This window comes from Sceloporus occidentalis, unplaced genomic scaffold (assembly GCF_023333645.1).
Source record: "Sceloporus occidentalis isolate IW3139 unplaced genomic scaffold, rSceOcc1.0.p SCAF_10, whole genome shotgun sequence".
NCBI classification, from domain to species: domain Eukaryota; kingdom Metazoa; phylum Chordata; class Lepidosauria; order Squamata; family Phrynosomatidae; genus Sceloporus; species Sceloporus occidentalis.
Genome location: NW_028316990.1, coordinates 23805125 through 23818222, shown reverse-complemented (window position 1 = coordinate 23818222; position 13098 = coordinate 23805125). Strand labels below are relative to the sequence as shown.

At 44.3% G+C, this 13098-nt stretch overlaps 1 protein-coding gene across 1 annotated transcript in view; it reads left to right on the top strand.

Annotated features, from left to right (window-relative positions):
• The window catches only part of LOC149306217 (uncharacterized), a 43642-nt gene that overhangs the window by 29415 nt on the left and 1129 nt on the right, over window positions 1-13098 (top strand). The window contains exons 17-30 of the mRNA XM_089540865.1: window positions 741-844; window positions 1101-1219; window positions 1311-1469; window positions 1949-2157; window positions 2352-2455; window positions 2901-3019; window positions 3161-3334; window positions 3720-3922; window positions 4625-4728; window positions 5502-5620; window positions 10652-10822; window positions 11073-11233; window positions 11952-12061; window positions 12672-12821. Coding sequence (XP_089396991.1) covers window positions 741-844; window positions 1101-1219; window positions 1311-1469; window positions 1949-2157; window positions 2352-2455; window positions 2901-3019; window positions 3161-3334; window positions 3720-3922; window positions 4625-4728; window positions 5502-5620; window positions 10652-10822; window positions 11073-11233; window positions 11952-12061; window positions 12672-12821 — 2006 coding nt within the window. The remainder of the gene's footprint in view (window positions 1-740; window positions 845-1100; window positions 1220-1310; window positions 1470-1948; window positions 2158-2351; window positions 2456-2900; window positions 3020-3160; window positions 3335-3719; window positions 3923-4624; window positions 4729-5501; window positions 5621-10651; window positions 10823-11072; window positions 11234-11951; window positions 12062-12671; window positions 12822-13098) is intronic.

The following is a 13098-nucleotide window of genomic DNA, read 5'->3' as shown; positions in this document are numbered from 1 at the left end:
ACTGCCGTGGCACAATGCTGTGGAATTCTGGGAACTGTAGTTTTGTGAGACATTTAGCCTTCTCTATCAGAGAGCTCTGGTGCCATGACAAACTACAACTTCCAGATTTCCATAGCATTGAGCCATGATAGTTAAAGTGTCACCAAACTGGATTATTTCTGCAGTGTGGATGCAGTCTGAATGTACTTATAGTGGAGGATGGAGGAAACATGCCACCTTTGACCCAACCTGTGGCAGGAGAAGAAAGAATATTTGAAAATACTGTTTTAAAAAGAGGTCCAAAATATGTCTCTCAAGAATCAGGAAACTCTGATGAGAGGAATCCTGGACTGATGGGAATCTTTGCAGTTTGCGACTTATTCTGTGCAAAATTCACAATTTTCCCCTGCAGAAAACAACAATAATTCTGTTCAGAAATGCACATTTTTGCACAGAAAACGTTTTTTCGGTGCAAAAAATCCACAAATGAAAATTTTTGCATAGGATGAATCCTGAATTGCAAGATGTTCCTGTATCTTTTCATGCTGATGATGGGGGAAATCCTATTTTAAATGCTTCCGCACATCAGAAACCCTGCAAGCAGAGAACTAGCATTTGGGAACAAATGTTGTAGCTCAGTGCTTGCCCTGTTGTGCTAATTGTTGTTGTTTGCATTTTAATCTTCTGACATGCTCAATATGTCCAGAGTCCTAATGGTTGCTCTCTTCTTTCCCCCTCTTTCCTTTTATTCTTCTCCTCAGAATGGCTGGTTTGGATAGCAGTTTTCAACATATGTCTCCAGAGAGCTGCCAAGATGTCTACAACTTTGCCAAAAATTATCTGAGTACCAAGTCGACTCAAGGAGGTAACACAACTGTGTGGAACACACGATCTGAATGCACCCCAAATGCACATCCACGGACAATGCATAGCCTTGTACATTGAGCATGCATGCAACATGCTCCATGCTCACAACTCCATTGTTGCAAACATGAACTGGATATAGTACTCTGGACAATAATATCAAACAGCTCTCATAGGGCAACATAATGCAACATAAGGTGCATTAAAAGAAATTATTAGGACAATCAACAACCAGTTTCCCCAACTTTTCCTTCCAGGCGATCCCTGTGCCGGAAACACCCGAGGAAGTTGGGGCTGGTTAGGCACCAACTTTGGATCCTTTGGGTCCTTGGCTAGTTACAGAGACCTGGTCAGCATTAATCCAGAGTTCAGTGCGGTGAGTAAACTCACGGTGGATGGATGTCCTTCATCGGTTTGGCTTCATTGGCCATTTTGTCTACTATGAACCAGTTCTGCTTATTTCATAGATGGATGCAGTTGCAGGCCTCACACCTGCGCAACTGGCCGATTACACACTAGCAAGTGATGTCCTGCGTGACAGCGAAAAAGCTGGGAAGGTCTTGGGCTCCCTCAATTCGAACAACATTGGAGAGTTTCTGGATGCTTTCAATGCTGCAGCTGAACAGGTTTGCAAAAGTCTTCATCCTCACTTCCTTCTGTCTCTCTCCTACCCTATTTGTATCAATCCTTAGTATCTTTTAGTTAAATCAGGTATAGGCAACAGCTAGGGGTTAGAGGGCCACCTCTACTTAAATAGCATTTTGAATATTGGTTTTCTTGGCAAGGTTTATCCTGTGGAGGTGGGCCATTGACTTCTCCTAAGGCTGAGAAAGTGTGAGTGACCCAAAGTCACCAAGTGGGTTTCCATGGCCAAACAGGGATGTGAACCCTGGTCTCCCAATGTCCTAAAGCAACACTCAAACCACTACACCACACTAACGTTTACAGATTCCACCTTGGAGGGATAAAGAAGTGTGTGCACCTAGAAAGGCTAAGAGTGTTTCTGATACCAAATCGATATTTTGTAGGGCATCCAACCAGGCAGGGATTGCTGTTCTCCTAAAGGGATGGTTTGATCTGCCTCCTTTCTCTCTTTCCCTCGAAGCACGCTCTTTCTCAGCTGCCGCACTTGGAGACGAGGCGATCCATCCTTGGGGAAATCTTCTGCCACTTGAGCGGCACTGTCAAACTTTTCACACCGGAGGATTATTCTGTCTGGTTTGGACCACGGCTGGACCTCTTCCTGAGCAGCCTGGATGCCCAGAACCTGGGCTTCTTACCTGATGACATGACATGCGATTCCCTTGCCGCCATGTACGTTCCCACTCCGTTACCCATCGCAGCGCAAGCATGTTCTCTGGTTTCCCTTTGGGCCCAGGAAAGGTTGGAAAGCCCATCTTTGAGCAGAAGGGACTGAGTGCTGAACTGAAAAGCAATCCCACCATTTTACTTTGTCCTTGTTTCATAATAGAACTGTCTTAATTATAACCATTGCCATAACTTTGCAGAGTGAAGGCTTTAACTGACCATCATGCCAACGGCACCTTTGAGAACCCAGAAGACATTTTGTCCTTTATAAAGAGGATTCTCCGTTTCCAGCAACAGAATTCAGGTAAAAAAAGGAAATACGCACATACGTAAACTAGTTCCAATGATTCCAAAGGAGATTCTGCCTAAACATTAGGAAGGACCTCCTGACGGTAAGAGCTTTTGGACAGTGGAAGACTAATAATGATGATGATGATGATGATGATGATGATGATGATGATGATGATGATGTGGGGGAGTCTCTTTCTTTGGAGGTTTCCAAGCAGAGGGTGGATGTCCATCTGCCACAGGGAGAGCCTAGATGGTGTCTTCCTGTATGGCAGAATAGGGTTGGACTGGATGGCCCGTGGGAACCCCTCCAACTCTAGGATTCTATGATTTACATCTTGGTCTTTAAATATATGAGAGAACAGATGTCTCTAGTCACCATATATAGCAAAGTATGGCCTGAAAACTGCATTCAGTTCCCAGTTTCTCCATATCTGCTTGCTCTTTCTCTTTGCAAATAGGCTCTGCTTGCACTCAGGGCATCTCCACAGACAGAGCGTGGCTGCTTGAATTCTTTGGACCCCTCACAACTTATGGCTCATACTCAGATTTCACCGACCTGAAGAGTGACTTCCGTGGGGTGAGCATTCCAGAGGTTCCTTGCCCTTCCATTATTAACCCACTGTCATCCCACTTTTCCAGCTACTTTTAAAATGTCCTGGCTTCTGCAACTGAGCCCTCTCTGGTTTCCAACTCTTGTGTCCCATGTCTCCAAATGCAGATGGATTCTCTGGACCTCTTCTCGGCCAGGGCCTTGGCTCAGTTGTCCACACAGAGCCACAGCATCTACAGCAGCACAGCCATGGCACATGTCCTCCAAGCCATTCGAGAGAAGCCAGGGCCAGACCAGTTCCTCAGTGCCTATTTGGATGAATTCAACGGCCTTGTGCTGAAGGTAAATGCCATCGTGTTTGGCACAAGGGCACACACTGAGACTGGATGCAGGCTGGAAGCGTGTTGGTGTCTCATGGATGAGATCATATTCCCCATAGTTTGGCCATTTTTGTCCAGTGCAAAGCAATCATACTCAGTTCTAGGTTGTGAAAACACACACACACACACACACACACACACACACACCACTCACTTCCATGCCAGCATTCTCTGAAGATGCCAGCCACAGAGGCATGGCCGCATAGTCCGAAAAACCCACAAAGAACTATGTGTTTTTAATTATTCCATTGATCACTTGGGTTGGTTCCTTTAATCCCAACCTATAACTCCACCTTTTCAACAAACTTACCCTCCTCCTCCTATATCTTTGCTGCTTCTTCCTCCAGAATCATGGTTTGCTGAGCAACCCCAAAGTGCGAGACGCTGTCTTGATGTCATCGGCGGAAATCATTTTCCCCCAAATTGCTGCTGTTTCCTTGGAAGATGTGGAGAACTGGCTCCGCAAACTCAACCTCCTGCTTCCGGGAATAAATGGAACAATGCTTGAGCTGCTGCCTCTTAATATGCCCTGTCCGTATTACCAGGCAATGTAAGTACCTGAGGGACATTCCTCCCCGATCACCATTTTTTAATCCCGTCACATCATTTACCCTCCAGAGGATGGTGGTCAGTCTGCATCCCATGTCCAGTTTGCTCGTTTTAATACACCAGTCTGTTTTGACATTACATGGTGCAGGTTTGAGAATCCATACCAACATTTTATATATCACTGAAAATATGTACAACCATCCCTTTGTATCCACAGGGGATCTCTTCAGGACCCCTCCATGGATAACAAAAGAATTGGGACCTAAAGTCCCATTGTTTCCTATGGCAGCGCAATGTGTGCGCAATCACTGGCCTTCATTAAAAACAATGTGGCTTGCCATCCGTGGAAGCTCAGATCTACAGATGGCAAGCCCAAGGATAAGAAGAGCCCACTGTACAACATTTATACATATTTTAACAAAAATATACTTGTTGTTGGTAGCATCATCCAACGTTTTTCTGAGACTTAGGCTGTCCATTAAGAAGTGATAAACTTGGGCGATGCAGCGCATTATTAAAATAATGTCTCCACAAAGAGTATGCATTTCGTTTGTGCCGTTATAGGGATGGGAAGTGCATGCATGTCCCATCCCTATAAAGGTACATGGGAGATGCTCTGAGGCCTCAGCCAAATATGCCAGTCTCTGGCTTCTATGGTCAGGGCATTCTTCAGAGCTGGTTGGCCTCTGTTTTGTCTTTTCAGTGTGAAAGCACTCAGCAGCATCCACTCAACGCTGTCAGCCAGGAAGAGGCAAGATGTGTACGGATTTCAGAAGACTTACCTGGCTGCTCAGTTTGCTGACTCAGGTGAGGAGCAGGCGCATGGTGGGGAGTTTGCAAAGACATTGCGCCCAGAATTGCGTCAAGGGCTGCAACCACACTGCAGGATGAACGCGGTTTGATACTGCTTTAACTGCCATGGCTCCATCCTTATGGAATCCTGGGATTTGTAGTTTTCTGACACATTTAACCTCCTCCGTCAGAGCGCTCTGGTGCTATAACCAACGACAAATCCCAGGACGTGCCAAACTTGACGCAGCCATTTACAAATACTGAAATCATTTGTAGTTTTCCAACCACACTCAATTTCTCCTTTTGCTACAATCATTTTTATAAGCTCTTTATTTGCCAGTTTGCTCATGCTAAGCTACTCTGGGTCAGGACAATGCCTGGATGGGATGCCAGCCATGCAGAAACCCCCATAGTTTCCGTCTTCGGTTGCATAATGGAAGAAAGAAGAATTAGAAATTCAATCCATCCATCCATCCATCACTCAGACCCTATAATTTTGTAAATGTTTTAGCTGCCATTTGCCACATGGGTCCAAATTGTTCCTAGTTACCATGAGAACTAGAAACCTACTTGATTTGGTTTGATTTTGATTTGATTTTAACTTGATTTCCCCTCCATGCTCTATGTTTTGTGAAACTCAGATGGGAACTGATTATCCAAACTGTTTAAAGCATTAGAAGTATGTGGCATTCTCCTGAAGTTCGTGAAAGTTCACATTCTTTTTTGCAATGGCCATTTTTCCAAAATGCTTTCCCCGGGCTTTACTTCTTTTTGCCATCTCTTTGCAGGGTCAGCATGCGATGGTGGGGCCACCGGCATCCGAGAGCGGCTGATGAAGAATTTGGGGGAGTTTTGTTCAGTGGCCACACTAAATGAACTGCAAGCTTTTTACCCAGATCTTGATGGAGTAAGTTTTTCAAGGCAGTGTTCCTGAGCAGGGCTTTCCATACCCTTCCTTCCCTCCCTTCTAGTAACAAGAGCATTCATAAAGTCATCCACTTTAGTTATTATTTTTCCTAATGCAATTTGGGCACAAGGGAAAAGATTCCGTTCTACGTTCCTTGTCAGGTGTGAGCTGTCATTATGCAACTCTGCATTATACAATTGCAGAGCATTATGTGAATTGCAGGACTGCAACTCTCAGCGCTGCGCTATGATGGCAAAGACTGCTGGGATTTGCAGGGCTTTATGCAACATGCCAGTGTAATTGCAGACTTGCAGGACTGCAGCTCTCAGCATTGTGTGACGACGGCCAGGGCTGCAGTCCCACAAGAAATGGAGGGCCATGTTTTGCCTGACTTTGCACTATGGTTTCACCTGATTTGGAGGTGCGGTTTTTCCTCCAAGGAGGTGCTATTCCACTGTTCGAACATAATCTTTCCTATCCTCTATGTGAATCTGCTCAGTCCTGTAGTTTGAATGTTAAAGGAATTATCCAAGATGCTGATTTCCAAAGCCTCTAGATAAGTTCAGCACCTCAGATAGTTCCTTTTAAAACTTTCAATGGGGTCACTATCCTAAACTAAAATGTGTGTTTTCTTCGGAACAAAGGCCTGTTACAGACTGCCAAAATAAAGCTGCTTCAGGTCTCTTTGGAGGTATGCTATTTAAATGATGCATGGGTCCCAAGAGTCCGGAGTTCACACCAAAGCCACAATCCATTCCTAAGCACTGGAGTGCAGCTTTGGTGCAGCTTCCAGATTCTTAGGATGCATGCATCATTTAAACAGCATACCTCCAAAGAGACCCGAAGCAGCTTTATTTTGGCAGTCTGTAACAGGCCAAAGTTTGGGAAAGGGACCTTTTTTTTATTCTTTTGCAACCCCCAAATCAGGAGGATTGTGGCTGGAGGTTTATGGGAGCATAGTCAGCAAAAGGGCCCATACTTGGTGGATTCTGGGAGCTGTAGTCCACAAAAATGGACTCCCCATGCTGGAAAATGAAAGGAGCTTTATCCATTTTACAAGCAGGGAAGGATGCTGTTTGCTTTCCTTTTGCATCTTTGTGATTGTTTGCAGGCACACAATGGTTTTCTTTGTCTTCAAGCATCGGATTTAATTCAGTCCTTATTTAAAGTTGCTTTCAGAGTGTCAATGTCAAGTTGCTTGCTTTAGAAAATAAATAGCGAAATACTCCTCTGCTCACAAATTCAATCCGATTGGCACCCAAATTACTCTTCACAGGAAAACATGAGAAGTTTAGTTGAATCAGTAGCAAATGTCTTCCCTGGAAGTTGTGCTTTTTTATTTTTATTTTAAATGAATAAAGAAAGAAATAGTAACAAAAATGGGCCATGCATTTGTTTCTAAAGCAAACACAATTTGGGGCACAGGTGTCCCAATGCCGTATCTCATGCCAAAGGAAATGCCAAAGAAAAGACGAACTCTGTCAATATTTTTATGTGGAATGAGAAGGTTGTTGCATCGACTTCATTGTGTTTCAAGAACATGGCGCTTAGCAATGTAAATTCTTTCCCCGATTAAATCCGATCTGCCTCCTTCTGTAAACCGGTGCGGCCTTTCCTTGGAATATCTGTCTCTGCACTTTGACTCTGATTGTATTCATTAATAAAAAATAGTTTTCCAAAGTGGCTGAATTGGGATGTTTCATGGCGGCGTTTCCTTTAAAAACACATGCACAGACTGACAAGTGAACAAAGCCAAAGCAGTTACGTACATTGCATGCAAACACAGATACGTTGCTACTGGTTGAACTAAACCGTAAAGCCCAATTGAGCAAAAGAAACGTCTGGACTGCAACTCCCATCAGCCTATCAGAGGAATGCTGGGAACTGCCACTCCAAAATGACCAGATGGCTGCATTTTGCCCACTTCGGTTGTCCACGTTTCTTCAAGAGGAATGCAAGTTTTAATGGTCTGCTTCAAATTGATGGAGTTACTTTTCCCTGCCATTCACATATTTTGATGATGAGTAAAAGCGAGACCTAAGAGCTGGATTCAGATCCTAGTTCAGCCAGATAAGCATTGGTTAACATCAGGCCAGCCTCGATTCTGTTAACCTGCTCAAAAACCCAACATTTTCCAGCCATTTCAAAATAGACCCCAGGGATTTGGGGACAGTAAACAATGCAAAACATGTAAGCTCAAAATGATGACCTGCTCCAGCTCTTCGTGTGCCTTCAGTTTGTCTGAATTAACCCCATTAACTTTCCTAGGGTTTTCTTAGGCAAGGAATACCCAGAGATGGTTTTGCCAGGTCCTTCCTCTGAAATATAACCTACAGCACCTGGGATTCATTGGCCAGTCTCCCATTCAAGGACTAACCACAGCTGACCCTGCTTAGCTTCCATGACCAAACGGGAATATTTAGCCTTTGAGGGTATTGAGGCCTTTGGAGTATTCAATGCAAGTAACTCCAAATAGCGGGGAATAATTGAAACGGTTGCTAAAAATGCAAGCAAGGATTTAACAGTGTGGCTGCAATTCTTGTATTGCATTGTATTGCATTACATTGTAGTCTAGATTGTGTCACTTTACACATACTTGGTTAGATAGCAACAATTGGATCCATAGTCAGTTGGGAAGATGCATATCAGGGCATTGACAAGAGTGTCCCTCTGACCTTAGCCAAAGGACACACACTCGAGAACCCCGTGACAGCTTTGCCTTAGGGGCACCTTAACCTAGAAACAACTTTGAAGGCACACAACAATAACCTAGTATCTTGATCTGCACCAGGAGTGACCCAATGTGCCTCGGCACCTTGTGCATATTGGTCCGATTATGCAATAGTCCCTTTGCCAGCTCCTCTGTGTAGTAACATCACAACAATATGGACATTGCAAAACTGTCTGGCTCCATTTTGCACAGACACAAGTCCACTTCTGTAGATGTGACTCCCACGTGTGACGTCACATAGCCCTGCCGCCTAAGGGAAGCCATTTTAAGTCTGCGCATAGAGAGGCTATACTTTTCCAAGTTTCCCCTGCACACAGGGACAGGGTGACCAGACGTCCTTCTATTCCAAGACCTTCCTACATCTCAGCCTTCTGTCCAGGAGGAATTACGAAGTGTCTTGCATTTTGAGCATGATGAAGAAGCATGAATTTATATTTCTATGGAGTTTATCCCACTGGGGCTAATTTTGGCATTAAAGAGAGATTAAAGCGCATTTAAAGCATCCCGCAAATAAAGTGGAAATGGCGAGTAATTGAGCAAATGAAGCGATATCAGAAATGCAAAGTAAAAAGATGTGCGTTAATGCTTCTTTGTGACCACTTTAATAGAAGCATCTCCCTATGTCACTACAACCAACACGCAACAACAATACCAGCATCTTCCAGAACATCTGTGACTTCTGTGTCTGTCACTCATAGGATGCCCAGCCATCACCTTTGATCATTGATCGGAGATAAGAACCAGCTTATTATTATTATTATTATTATTATTATTATTATTACTTCCCTGCCCCATCAGTGAATGGGATGAGGAGAAAAACATTTGTAACTTTGATTTTTGCAGACTTCATTACTTGCGGGTTTGATTAATATATCCTCTCTCTACGAATCTCTAGGTCCTCCAGTGCAACTCTGCTGGGAGTTGACCATAGAGTTTTGCTGGAGAACTTAGAGGTCCTCCAGCATGTTTCTATGATTGACCTCTGGCAGATGTTGACCGCAGAGTTGCACTGGAGGACCCAGAGATTCCTAAAGAGATGTTCCCTTAAGTAAAAAGAATTGCTCTTTTTTCCTTTTAACTTGCAGCTTTTCCACATCCACAGGGGTCCATTGTCCCTAACCCCAGTGAATGTGGAACTGAACTGAAATACTGTATACACTCATGTACAAATCTGGAAACTTAGGTCCAAAAATTGACCTCAAAAACCTAGGCTGACATATCCACTGGTTAATGTAAGGACCGTAGTGAAGCTGAAGGCTTTCATGGCCAGCATCTATAGTCTTCTGCGGGTTTTCCAGGCTCTGTGGCCCGGTTCTAGAAGAGTTTATTCCTGAAGTTTCGTCAGCATCTCTGGCTGGCAACTTCAGAGAATGCTGGCATGGAAGAGGGTCACACAGTGTGTGTATATATATACCCTACTGTTTTCCATACCAGCATTCCCTGAAGACACCATCCACAGATGCTGGCAAAACGTCAGGAATAAACTCTTCGGGAACATGGCTATATAGATAGCCCAAAAACCCCACAAAAAACTAAGTCCCATACTTTAACTCTTATAAACAAAGGAACCAAACCCTGATGTAATCTGTCCTGGAAGCACATCCATCCATATCTTCACATCCATCCAACATTTAGAGTGAGGACAAACAGTTATGTTTCTGGAATTTCGCAAGTTCTTTGGCGTCATTTCCCTTTGCTTCGTCCTTTGCATCCTTGGATACATGCCACTAGGTTTTACTCTTGACTTATCCATAGCTCATATCAATGTCCATAATCTGGGGCCCCCAAACCCACTCTCAGTTTGTACATGAGGTTAACTTGTAGTCGAATGTATACAGTAAATAAAATAAATCTTTGAGCAGAGATAGGAGATAAAAGTTAGATTGGATCACCCTGTTGGCCTTCCCAGTGGCTATGAGGGAATCCCACAGTGATCAGAGATAAGAGCAACATACTCCATGTGCTCAATGCGACTTCCCAATTGGGAATGCAAGACGGAGGCATAGAGGAATCTCTCCATTCCATGGATGAGATTTCGGGGTGAAGAAATGGCATTTTTGGAGGGGTATTCCTGCACCTTTTGCAGGGCAAAGTTTCCCTCTTCCAATCTACGCTTAAGCATGAAAGTCATAGTTTGGTGCAACACTCTTCAGCAGCAAAAATGAAGGCACGATGCGACCCTGCAGGCCATCAGAGCCTATCTTGTTGTATGGAGGTGGGCGCAATCTTTTCCTCTCTGTAAAGAATCCTTTGCAGCGCATAAAAGCAAGACGGAATAATCCTTTGCGATGAATTTGCAGATGGGGAGCCTGGCTTCCCTCAGCCCAGCCCAAGCCGTTGACCTGACTCTGGTGGCCCACATGATGCACAACTCTACACTTTCCAGCCTGGCTCTTGCGCTGGCCAAAGGTTTCGAGGGATACGACTTTGTCCGAGAATATTTGTCCAGGATCGGAGGACAAGCCTGCCAGGTAAGCTCAGGATGGAAATCTCTAGTTGGGGAGGAAAAAGGGGACCCTGAATGCCAATTTTGAAATAGCTGAACTCCTGTGGATAGCCCCCCAAATGATAGATAGATAGATAGATAGATAGATAGATAGATAGATAGATAGATAGATAATTGCCATCCCGATGTCTTCCATCCAGAGCAGCTTGTCGGCTGAAATTCTGTCTAAGTGCAAGGGACCGTCTCCTTTGGCTGCATTGGTTCCCGAAACGCAGCAAAAGATCTTGGACAGCGTACTTTTCTTCCTCAAGAAAGAAGGAAACTCAATGGACTCCTCTCAGTGGACTGAAGTCTACCAGCTTCTGCTGTCCGGCTTTTTGCCAGCGATTGGCATGTCCCACCTTCCCAATGAGACCTGCGAAATCTTCTGCGACAGGTAAGGCAACCTAGAATTAGAGGATAGAGAGGATTGGTGGTGGTGACGGAAGATGTGGTTAAAGGCCCCCACGTCCACTAAGTCGTTGTTGTTGTTGTTGTTGTACAATAATATTTATTTCTTACCCGCTTGCCCATGGATCGAGGCCGGGAACCACAACCAACAGACCAACGATATCAGTTAAAACACATCAATGAAAGGCATTTGGTGTTAATTAAATGTGTTTGAGAGCATTTGGGGCAGATGAGAGGGAGCAAATATATAACCACAAGCAACATCTTGCCTCAGTTCTAGGCACCATAGACACATTTCCATGCCTTCCAACAGTTCCAGTTTTGCAATTTTATTCCTCTGCTGCCCCACTTTTCCCGCTGTTTTTAAAACGTCCCGGTTTCTCTCTCGTCCTCCTACTTTTCCCCTTACTTCAATTGCTGAAAAATGAGTGTAAAGTGCAAAACTCGTAGTAACTCAGCAGAAGGGATAAGCGAGGAGAGGACAGTCTTCCTCTTCCCAGTATGTTCATGCAAAAGCAGACAACTGCAGCCTCTCCTCGCTTGTGTGCTTTTCCTTATTAATCTTGCATCCCAGTTTTCATTTGTGAAACGCTGGAGGTTTGCATCTTGACACAAGACCCCCGATAAGTTTATCTAGCTCCAAAGATCCCAAAAGGAAGGGTTTTTTACCAATGCTCCAAATCTTCATTTCTTTTAAACCCCAGGATGAAAGAGATCACAGCTCTTCACCCCGTTCTTAGTCAAAGGCAGGAGGAACTTCCTGAGGTCAAAAGACTTTGTCTCCTGGGTGATCCTCGATCCAATCTCACAGCAGGTAACATCCACCAGCCCCATCTCCATGGGAATATATGTATCCGAAAACAAATTAAATTTGAGACAGCTGCATCTGCACTGCAAAAATGATCCAATTCAACACCACTTTAACTGCCATGAATCAATGCTATGGGATTCTGGGGATTGTACTTTTGTGAGACATTTAGATTTTTTTTAAATGGATTTTTCATTTTGGGGCAATACAGTTGTGTCAGATTTAATATTGTGATTGCATTTGCAACATTCAACTCCAATCAGCCGCATAGAACCCAAGAAAGAGGAACAGGTTGAGCATCCTTTACCTGGAGTTCCAAAATCTGAAATACTCCAAAATCCAAAACCATTTGAGCTACATATCCATCCTGTATTTGCAAGGCTAGAGAGAGACAGGAGGATATGTGAAATGGTGGGAAGCATGGATCTGTGATGAACACTATGCTTAGATTCCCATCATTTTATAGATCCTCAGCCTCCCTCCAGCCTCATTACGCCGCATTATGTCAATGCAAATACATAGACAAGCAGGATTTATTCCAAAATCTGAAATATCAGTCATTTATTTCTTTTAGCATTCCCAAACTGAGTATTCCCTCCTCCATTCTCATCATCAGTGACAACTCAGATCCCAAAAGGCACCACTGAATGCAGCCCAGAAGATGCTTCGTGCGACATCCATGGCAGTTCCAGAGATGTCATCCCTGCAGGTCCCACACCGTCTCTTTCTGGAGGCGCTGCTTCTCGAACCCTTGGCACTGCCACAGGTGAGCATCCTGGAAAAGTCCCAAGGCTCCCCGCAGCACATGCCGCAACTCATGGTCACAACTCAAGAAACATCTCTAGATGTTCTTCAAGTCATTGGACAGGAGGCATCACAATGCTTTTCTCCAGAGGCACAAGCCATGTGTCTTGAAGTGCCACAAGCCATCTCTCTGGAGTTGTGACCTCCACAGGTAGCATTCCTGGAAATGTCACAGAGGAAGGAGGCCAAAATGATGAAGGGATTAAAAACCATGAAGCCCTAGGAGGAGTGACTTAGGG